General features: G+C 44.4%; 1 protein-coding gene across 2 annotated transcripts; it reads right to left on the bottom strand.

Moving 5' to 3' along the window:
* Positions 1–6: 6 nt before the first annotated feature.
* Znf354c (zinc finger protein 354C) lies at positions 7–9,282 on the bottom strand. Of its 2 annotated transcripts, XM_055597177.1 has the most exons (5): positions 9,157–9,282; positions 8,054–8,138; positions 4,251–4,377; positions 3,584–3,676; positions 7–1,866 (listed from the first exon to the last, which is right to left on the bottom strand). In XM_055597177.1, the coding sequence occupies exons 2-5, from the start codon at positions 8,084–8,086 to the stop codon at positions 497–499; spliced, it is 1,623 nt and encodes a 540-aa protein (XP_055453152.1). In that variant the 5' UTR covers positions 8,087–8,138; positions 9,157–9,282; the 3' UTR covers positions 7–496. The 2 variants fall into 2 exon arrangements, with proteins under 2 accessions (XP_055453152.1, XP_055453153.1); XM_055597178.1 differs by lacking the exons at positions 8,054–8,138; positions 9,157–9,282 and having other exon boundaries at positions 4,044–4,333.
* Positions 9,283–10,660: the final 1,378 nt, after the last annotated feature.

Genomic DNA, 10,660 nt, shown 5'->3' with positions numbered 1-10,660 from the left:
GCATACACACACATATGTACGTTGTATATACACACACATATGTTGCAATTCACAAAGAGCTTTAGTGTTGATACACAACAAGTTTAAAGTGTTCCTTTCCTCTGAGTGGCTCTTCATGAAAGCTCACCATTTTAGGGACTGAGGTCCCACAGTCCTTCAAATTATATCTATGTCATAGACTATCTTGAAAAGAAAATTCAAACACGGAAGCTCTTAGAGAGAACCATCTCATGAAACAATGCTTATATGCAACAGTTACTTATGTGTTTTGTTTTTTAAATGAGGCCTTTCATATTTTTTTCTATGACTTTTTTTAAAAAAACGGTAGGTTTTTTTAAATTTTTTGTAATAGTTCTTAAATGGTTGTCATCGGCACTCTGTATTTTCACTCTCTGGCTGTCCATGACTTAGTGGTAACTATTTCCTGAACAAGCTAAAAAGATGAATCTATTTTGATTTGTACTGTAGTTACTCCTCTTTTGGTTGCTGACCTGGATTAGAGGGATGAATTCAAGTTCTCAGGCTCGTCTCCCTTCAGAAACCTATGATATGGAGTAAGGGATGAGCCATAGATAAAAGGTGCCCCCAATTCTTTCCATTTGTAGAGCTTTTCCTTCAGGTGGACTTTTCTGTGTCTACAAAGGTTTGACCTATAGCTATAGGCTTTCCCACACTCCATACACTTGTAGAGCTTCTCTCCAGTATGGATTCGCTCATGTTCAGTCAGGAAGGAGTACTGGCTGAAGGCCTTCCCACACTGATTACACTGGTAGGGCTTCTCTCCAGTGTGGATCCTCTGATGCCGATAAAGGTTTGACTTACAGCCAAAGGCTTTCCCACATTCTTGACATGTGTAAAGTTTCTCCCCAGTATGAATCTTCCGATGTTCATTGAAGGATGAATATTGGTTGAAGGTCTTCCCACATTCAGTGCACTGATATGGTTTCTGTCCAGTATGAATTCTCTGGTGTTCAATTAGGGTGGAGATACGTGTAAAGGTTCGCCCACATTGCAAGCACTGGCAAAGCTCTTCTCCAGTATGGAGTCTCTGATGTTCAGCTAGGGATGGAAACTGGCTGTAGCCTTTTCCACACTCAGCACATTTATAGGGCTTCTCACCTGTATGGATTCTCTGATGTCTGTGGAGCTTTGCTCTGCAGTTAAAGGCCTTGTCACACTCAGCACACTTATAGAGCTTCTCCCCAGTGTGAATCCTCTGGTGCACAGTGAGGGTTGAACACTGGCTGAAGGCCTTTCCACATTCCCGGCAACGGTAAGGTTTCTCTCCAGTGTGCACCCTCAGGTGTTTGATGAGTGTGGAACTGCTGCCAAATGCTTTCTCGCACTCACTACATTTGAATGGTTTCTCTCCAGTGTGGGTTCTCTGGTGAGCCAGGACAGAAGATCTATGGCTGAAGCTTTTTCCACACTCGCTACATTTATAAGGTTTCTCTCCAGTGTGAAGCCTTCGGTGCTCGAGAAGATGAAGACTTTGGGTAAAACCCTTCCCACATTCACTGCAGACATAAGGTTTTTGTCCCGGGTAAATCGGGAAACTTCTCATTAAATTAAGATCTTTCTCTGAAGTGCGATACATACCAGGTATCTTTTCTGTGGGTTTCCCCAGCTCAGGGCCTATGGGATTTCCATCTTCACTGTCAGTTACCTTGGATGAGGCTGCCCCTGGTTCATAAGCTTCCTTTTCTTGCTCCTGTGCTGTCAGGCTCTCAGATTTCACTTCTCTAAAGTTGGTTTTCCAGTTACCACACTCAGTGGATCCATTCTTTATTAGCCCATGAGATGTTTCTTCAATAAAAATGTCTTGTTTGAGAGGCAACCCTTCTATCTCTGGCCAAATCTGGAAATCTGAAAAGAATTGGAAGAATGAATTCTCCCTTTGCTGGAAGAGAAACATGGATGCATCAGGCTAATGAGACTGGAAGCAACACACACACAGAAGAGGTTTGGTGCATCCTGAACTCAAACATGAATCTGGACAAAAAGCAGGGTGATGAGAGGTGAGTAAGAGGTTAAGAGGAGCAGGGCAGGAGAATAAACTAGATAAAACAATGCTGAAGATGAAGAGACTACAGTTCTAGAGAAAAAAAATTTAGACAGGGAAGGACAGACTGAAGGACAGAGCAGAGGACTTCAGAATATGGAACAATGGGAAGTGGCAAGATGAAGCTAAGCACCCTGGGATCCCTCAGGTTTTCCTCACTTCCTACTCTGCATTCATAGGCAGTGAGGAGGTAGGTCCATTTACTTTCATTGTATTTTCTCCCCATTCTTCCTTTGAACCCCGCAGTCAATAATTTTAAAATATTTGTATTGGTTTTCTTAAAATTGTGACTTTACGGGCTGGAGAGATGGTTCAGAGGCTAAGAACACTGGCTATTCTTCCAAAGGTCCTGAGATCAATTCCCAGCAACCACATGGTGCCTCACAAACATCTATAGTGAGATCTGGTGCCCTCTTCTGATGTGCAGGCACACATGAGTCAGAATGCTGTATAAATAAATTAATTAAAAATTTTTGTGACTTTACATTCAATTATAATTTCATCACAGCCTGTGAAAGGGGAAAACAGTCTGTTTAAAAGATGACATTTGGGTCTTAAAACCTACCAGAGCCCCCAACATGACTGTGTTTGACCTAAGTTTAAGACACTGATCATTATGAAAAACTACAGAACAAGTCAGCCATGTGCACCACTTTACACTTGAGAATGAAAGAATAGTGTATTTTCTTGCTATCTCTCATCACTTTTCTCTTCTTTGTTAGGCCAAAGGAGAAATGCTATATTCATTTCTTCTGTAAGCTGGAACTAAAAGACTATTCTCTTAGTAGGAATCTTTTTTTCTTAATTTATTTATTTTTTTATTAATTACAGTTTACTCAATTTATATCCCAGCTGTAGCCCCCTCCCTCATCTCCTATCAACCTCACCCCTCCCTCCCTCATCTCCTCCCATGGCCCGCCCCTCCTCCCCTTCCCTCTGACCCTAGTTTATCAAGTCTCATCAGGAGTGGCTGCATTGTCTTCCTCTGTGGCCTTATGAAAATCTCTAAGTTTTGTGAAGTCAATTTGTCCTGAAGGTTTGAGTATGTCCAACCTCAAGTTTAGCTCTGACTCTAGGTGAAAAGATTTAGTTTAAACTCATGTTAAGACATTCTGAGCTAAAATTCAACTTTCTCCCCACCACACACACTTGGTTTTTTGTTTTTTTTTTTTGAGAGAGAGGATTTCTCTGTGTAGTCTTGGCTGTCGCTTTGTAGACCAGGCTAGCCTTGATTTCAGAGATCTGCCTGCCTCTAGCTCCCTAGTGCTGGGATGAAAGGCATGTGCCACCGTGCTGGGTAAATTCAGCTTTCTTTTCTCAATCCATAACTGAAAATGGATTAACATGACATTTAGATATTGCATTTAGATAGCTGCATGTCGACAAGCTCTCCACTTAAACACAATGGACATTAAGCATCTCACGAGAGTTCATTACTTACAAAAATGTCACTGTACCACTGGCCTTTCATGACATACCCTTTTAGACTCCTGCGTCTCCATTTCCCAGTGGTTCACTTACCTAGGCAGGTGTCTTCAGAGTCTTCTCTTTCCATGCAGGGATCTTGTCCTTTTTTCAGCTTGCCAATCACCCGAGGTATTGAAGCCTGAAACCCTGCTCATAACAAAGGCAATGGAGCTGGGATGAATGGCTTGAAGAGTAATCTCAGAGCCACTTCATATACTACTCACTGACCTCAAAAACAGAGAAGGGCAGACCTACAAGGTGGGACACACCAGGGGGCACTGGAGATTTAGGGCATGGGGCAAGAAGCAAGATACAATTCAAAATTAATGCATGGCCCTGGAAATCAGCTTCTCTGAGACAGGGTATTCCTGTACAGTTTTCAACAGCCAACTGTCTTATATGAATTTCAAATTCTAAACTGGGATTTAGTCACTGGCATGTGGCAACCGACTGGGAGCAGGGTTCAAGGAAGGGCAAAGGAAGGAGCACAAAGGTGTCAGAGAAAAAGACCTACTTTCAACTCCACAGAGAGCTGACTTTCACCTGCAGCATAGTGTGGTGGAAAACAGTGGACTCTGAACCCAAAGAAGCAGCTCCAAGAGACCCTTCTAGCACAGGGTTCATGAGACGAGAACCAAGAAAGGCTGACTGCAGGGAGGCCAGGCGGGGGTAGGGATCATGGGCTTCCACGGCAGCATGTTAACCTCAGGGAGCTCCTCACCCAGCGAGGCCAGGTTGCTGTAGTTCTCCAGCATCACCTCCTGGTACAGGCTTCTCTGCGCAGGGTCCAGGTGCAACCACTCATCCTGGCTGAAGAACACGGCCACATCCCGGAAGGTCACAGGCTCCTAGAACAGCAAATCCGCTCCTCTCAACCTAGAGCATCATCTTCATCATCTGGACACCAAGAAATTCTGAAACTACCTCAGAATTCAAAGTAGTTTGAATCATCTAGCTATGTAGTTTTGCAGAAATAGTTATTAACTATTTAACCAAAACAAGTATTTATTGAGAACCCGCTGGACTTACAGATATATGACACCAGCTGTGGGGACTGGGGATTAGAGGGGGTGGAGTCCCTGGCAGTAGGACATTAAAATCCGAAATCCCAATTTTAAAGTGTTTCTAAGCAAACACAGCCTTCCCTCACTCATAATCTAGGTAAAAGAAAGAAACAAAATACAAATCAGAACCCATGTAGAGCAGTGCAGGAAAGCTGAGGAGAATGCCAACCAAACAGGCAGAAAGCCCTGGGCATAAAATAATAATAACCTTAAAAGTATTAAACAAGTATGTTAGAGATGCTGGTAGGAGCTTTGCCCGTATTATCTCCTTTAGATTCTATGAAAACCAGCCGGGCACGGTGCTGCACACCTGTGATCCCAGCACTCAGGGAGGCAGAGGCAGGCGGGTTGCTGGGAGTTTGAGGCCAGCCTGGTCTACAAAGCGAGTTCAGGACAGCCAAGGCTACACAGAGAAACCCTATCCCAAATAAATAAACAAACAAACAAACAAACATACATAGATAAATGCATGAATGAATGAATGAATGAATGAATGAATGAATGAATAAATAATCGTAAGAAAACCTTTTAGGAGGAGGCTGTAGTTAAAGCACTTTACTAGTGGAAAGCCAGGTCTAGAAAGGTTGAATAACCTAGGTCAGCACGTTGACACAGTAGGTAAAGACACTTGCCGCAAGCCTTGCCAACCCGAGTTTGATCCTGAGCACCCACATGGTAGAAGACCCCCACACTTGTGTTGTGGCACATATACTCACTCAATAAATAAACAGGTTAAGTAACCTTCCCAAGAGAACAATGGGAAAAAGTGATAAAACTAAGGTCTGAGTTCATGTAAACAGTCCTCTAAGCAACTATCAGAAGGGTTTCTATTCAATATAAAAATCCAAAGAACCACAGTATCTGCAAAACTATATAGGTGCCAGAGCATTATTAAGAAATTAATTTCAGGGGGCTGGAGAGATGGCTCAGAGGTTAAGAGCACTAGTTGTTCTTCCAAAGGTCCTGAGTTCAATTCCCAGCAACTACATGGTGGCTTACAATCATCTATAAGATCTAGTGCCCTCTTCTGGCGTGCAGGTGTACATGCAGGCAGAACATTGTATGCATAATAAATAAATCTTTAATTTAAAAAAAAAAAAAGGGGGGGGTTGGGGATTTCACTTAGTGGTAGACTGTTTGCCAGGTGCAGCCTTGTCAGGCCACAGAGGAGGACAATGCAGCCAGTCCTGATGAGACCGGATAGGCTAGGGTCAGATGGAAGGGGAGAAGGACCTCCCCTATCAGTGGACTAAGGGAGGGGCATAGGGGGAGAAGGGAGAGGGAAAGTGGGATTGGGAGAAGACATGGGAGGGGGCAACAGCCAGGATACAAATTGAATAAATTGTAATAAATGATAATAATTTTAAAATGTTTAAAAAAATTCATTTCAGCCTGGTTATGGTAGAGCCTGCCTTTAATCCCAGCATCCAGGAGGAAGATGCAGGTGGATCTCAAGTGAATTCGAGATGTATATGTATATGTATGTATATGTGTATATATATATATATATGTATATGCATGTATTTCTTTTTTTAATTTTATTTATTATTATTATTATATTTTACATTATTATTACATAATTTTATTGTTACATTTTATTAACTCTGTATCCCAGCTGTATCCCCGCTCCCTCATGCATGTATTTCTATTTGCACCCATGTGCGGAGGCCAGAGACAGATTTTGCTCTATTGCTTTCTACCCTAGTTGTTGAGAAAGACTCTCTCACTGCGCCTGGAGCTCACTGACTCAGCAAAGTCAGCTGGTCAGTGAGACAAAGGGTCCTCTGTCTCTGCCTCCCCAGCATCCTAGCATGTCCAATGTTTTATGGGGGTGCTGAGGACCTGAACTCAGATCCTCATGCCTGTGTGGCAAGCACTCCAGCCACTGAGCCATCTCCTCAGACTCTGCAGATGACTAGTTCGATGGTTGCTCTTTTTTTTATTGTCACAAACAGTATATAATGATCATTGTCCTAGCAATCTCTGGGTAGGAGCATACCTATATTTGTAAGATAGAACAGTAGTTCTCAACCCATGGGTCACAACCCCTTTGGGGTCACATGTGAGATATCCTCCATATCCGGAATTTACATTACTATTCATAACAGCAAAATTACAGTTATAACGTAACAACGAAATAATTTTATGGCTGGGGTCCCCACAACATGAGGAACTGTATTAAAGAGTCGCAGCAATAGGAAGGTTTAGAACCACTGAGCTAGATTGAACTGTTGGGTCAGAGTAGCCATGCATTTTTGATTGGCAGAGGCAGCCGACTGTCCTTTTTTAAAATGGCAGTATTACCTTACCTCACATACTCTTTGTATAATGTGACTTCCCACCAAGCAGAGCTCCCTCACTTAAACCTATGAAGTCGTGCCTTAGTTTCTTCTGGCCCCCATGGGCACCTGGCACACACAGCACACACACATGCAGGCAAAACATTCATACGTATAAAATAAAAATAATAAATTTTCAAAAATTTTAAAGTGTTAATCAAGCTCGGCCTGTCAATCCTCTGGCCAGGAGTTTGCCTCTTCCCACCTTCTCCGCCCTCAAAATCTGATTCACCTGAAGACATGCTAGGGATGGGGAGGACTAATTATCTCTTAAAGAAATAATGTATTCAGCCTTCCCAGAAGCCTTTCGGTAGTGCCTTGTAGGCTTCCATCATGTAGCACTATGGAGTGTGTTCAATTTTCAGAGTTACTCAGAAAACTGTAACTTTTTCCTTTTTATCCTTTCTTTCTTTCCTTTCCTTTTCTTTTTCATTTTTCCCAAATTCCAAGCATGCTTTCCTTGGCACTCTGAGGTTCCTCACCCATTCTCTGAAGCTACCTCCTCCACCACACAACTGTTTGCCTACCGTGCAGCTTGGGGGCCTCTTTCTCTGACCCTAATTCAAAACACACGGCTTCCTTCCCTGTTTCATCTCATGCCTCCTGGCAGCTGGCAAGACTTACTCCTTGTCTGCCCTGTTATTTTTCTCAAACTATAATAACATTTTCTTCAAGCTTCCTTCTGGATTCCTTTCCAAATTCTTTTACTAATGAAACTAAGAACCCAAAAGAGGGGACCAGACTTCTCTTGCAACAGAAAACCACAAAAGGCATTTTAAATTGTATCAAGCAACCCTCATACTGCTCCCTTTGGCTAGCAAAATGGGTAGACATTCCATCTGAAGGATTCCCCATTCTTAGAAGAAAAGCATTCTGTGAGGTTTTATGGGATACCATCTGTTCTGGACCTGGCAGACTTCTGTCAGTAGGTCTACTCCTGATAGGTGTGGGGTGGGAGGCTTTTGTGCCTTTTCCCTGAAGGTCAGCTTCAAACTGGGACTTTGCACACCTCTGTTAAATGCTAGTTTTGCAAGTGAGAAAAGTGACAGAGGCAAAGAATGGAAACACATCCATGACTCTTAAGTCAGAAAGCAATTTATGCAAAGACAAGCATCACTTACTGCCCCTTGAGCAACCAGCAAATCCACAGCCATTTCCCTTCTTAGTTTTCCTGCCAAAGGAGAGCTGAGTGCTGACAAAGTATGCCTGGAAAGGAAAAAAAAAAAAAAGGTGTAGTAAGGCTTAGAGTGAGGAAGTTAAAACCACCCATAATGGGGTCTGGAGAGGTGGCTCGGTGGTTAAAAGCGCTTCGTGCTTTTGCAGAGACCTCTGATTATCATCATCCACATAGTGTTATCCACAACTCCTTTTAACTCCAGTTCCAGGGGATCCAACCTCCTCTCTGGCCTCCTCAGGTATTGTGCTCATGGGCACGTACACACAGACATAAAAATAATAAGTTAATTTTAAAAACACACCCATAATGGTCACAAGATCCCAAGTTAAGCCATCCCCCCGTAAACAACGCAAACCAAACGATAAGAATCTGACCTAGGCAACCTGTCAAAACTCTAAACCTTCTGCCTATTAATCACACTTCTAATTTCTTACACCGATCCCTCCACATCCACCTTCAGACCTGTTAGCGCCTTGTACAACTGCGGCAATGTCAAAAGGTTGTTCTCTGCAAATGCTGGGCCAGTCTACCTCAAGAACTTGGGTGTAGGCTGTTGGAGAATTCCTGGAACCAGACCTCTATGCAGCAGAGGTGGGGCTGCGCTGTCGACGTGGCTGAGGTGGACAGCCAAGGGGTTCTCAGACTGCCCAGAAGGACAAGACATAGCAAGCTGCACAGATGGGAAGGGGATTCTGCTTCCAGGCCAAGGCTCCAGCCAAACTCAGCGAATGCTCGGGCCACACTGTGCCCTGGTTTCTTCATCTGCTGCACTGTCGGCACAATGAACGGCCACGGGCCTTGTAACTTGGCATTAGATGAGCTAATTCATTAAGTTAGACAAGACTGCTGGGTATCGGCTGTTGTTTTTAAGATCTGCATCGCTAAGATGCCGCACAAGATGCACAGGGCCCCGGCCCCACAGCCTGGGCCCGGCCGCGCTCTGTGGCGGGCCGAGCCTGCCCAAGGGTCCCAGAGCCAGGCCGCGCCAGGCCCGCCGCGAAGCCCACCGCCCGCGACGCCCCGCCCGTCCCCGCCGCCCCCACTCACGAACGCCGGCGCTCGCTCTCGCCGCCCTCAACACGAGCGGTCTCGAGGATGTCGGTCCCAGACGCGCCCTCCTGGCACAGTCAGGGTCACCTCGGCCAGGAGCGCCCCTAAAACGCCGCGAGCAGCCCCGGCCACTAGGAGAAGCCGCAGAGAACTACCATTCCCAGCATGCCTCGAGTCCACCCTGACTACACTTCCCAGAAGGCACCTGGGCCAGGCGACTAACGCAAGCTGACAAGGCTGTAGCGCTGTCTCCAGCGCAGTTGGATTGATTACTCTAGAGATTGTTGCCTAAGGCTGGGTGAGCGCCCTGCACACCCGGCAAACTCTGCAAACACAGCCGGACTCTTTCAGTCAGCCCTCGGACTTGTTGGCTAGGCGGGTGAAGTGATATGATCGGAAATTAGTGTCTAGGAGCGGAGACATCCCCCCTTACCCCCATAAGTACCGGGTTAGCTTGACTGACTACGTATCGGAGGACAGCCAGGGCTACACAGCGAGACATGTTAAAAAAATAAAATAAAATAAAATAAAAATTCTCTAGGAGAATCTGTGTAGACCACACCAGTAATGATAATTTAAATTATTTTCGCGTATATAATACACAGAAAACAGTACGCATAGGTATCGATTCAGTAATTTTGCTTGTTTTGTGACAAGGGCCTTGATTATGCAGCCCAGGATGGCTTCAGAATCAGAAGGTTTAAAAATAAAAGTAATGGAATGACCTGGGCGTGGTAGTGCACGCCTTTTATCCCAGCACTCTGGGAGGCAGAGGCAGGTGGATCTCTGAGTTCCAGGCCAGCCTGGTCTACAAAGCGAGTACAGGACGTCCAAGGCTACACAGAGAAACCCTGTCTCGAGAAAAAAAATGAAAGTAATTGACTGAAAACACATAATCAGCCTTTTGATATCTTTTAATCCAGCTGGCTGCTGAATCCTGAAATTAATTACCATTTGGTTGGAATAGACCGTAGTGGACCTTCGGAGATCCTGCGCATACCTATCTTCTAGTTTTGTTTTTAAGACGTATATAATGTTAACTCTCTCGAGTATCTTTCCGATCTGGAAAATCATCTGGAAGACGTTGGGGTGATCTTTTTGTGCACTATGTGAATGTTGTCTTTGTATATTTAAATGCTGATAGTTTGGTATTGTTAAACATCGCCTGAATACTCCAACACCTTCTGATTTAATAAAGAGCTGAACGGCTGGAAAAGGAGGCAGGACTTCCGGCAGAGATAGGAACTCTGGGAAAGAAGCTGGGGCGTGGGAAAGTTTCACCACCCAGATGGAGAGGAAAAAACAGTGACAGGACTCAGGAACTAAGGAAAGGTAATAAGCCACGAGGCAGAACGAAGATTACTCTAAAGGGGTTAATTTAAGACAAGACCTAGTTAGGAACGAGCCAAAGCTAGGCCAAACATTAATGCTTAGTAAAAGGTCTCCTTTTGTCATTATTAGGATCTGTCGGTTGGAGGAAATTCCCATTAATAATTGGCAT

Source organism: Psammomys obesus, unplaced genomic scaffold (assembly GCF_907164565.1).
Source record: "Psammomys obesus unplaced genomic scaffold, mPsaObe1.curated_primary_1811, whole genome shotgun sequence".
NCBI lineage: Eukaryota > Metazoa > Chordata > Mammalia > Rodentia > Muridae > Psammomys > Psammomys obesus.
Note: the sequence above shows the minus strand (reverse complement) of the source record. Positions and strands in the feature narration are given on the sequence as shown.

Excerpts from the sequence above, each read along its gene's own strand:
- Znf354c (XM_055597177.1), bottom strand. The coding sequence starts at position 8,086 with ATGGCTGTGGATTTGCTGGTTGCTCAAGGGGCA. Across the intron at positions 4,378-8,053 it reads TGCTGGTTGCTCAAGGGGCA|GAGCCTGTGACCTTCCGGGA; the intron begins GTAAGTGATGCT and ends TTGCTGTTCTAG. Across the intron at positions 3,677-4,250 it reads CAGCAACCTGGCCTCGCTGG|GGTTTCAGGCTTCAATACCT; the intron begins GTGAGGAGCTCC and ends TGTTATGAGCAG.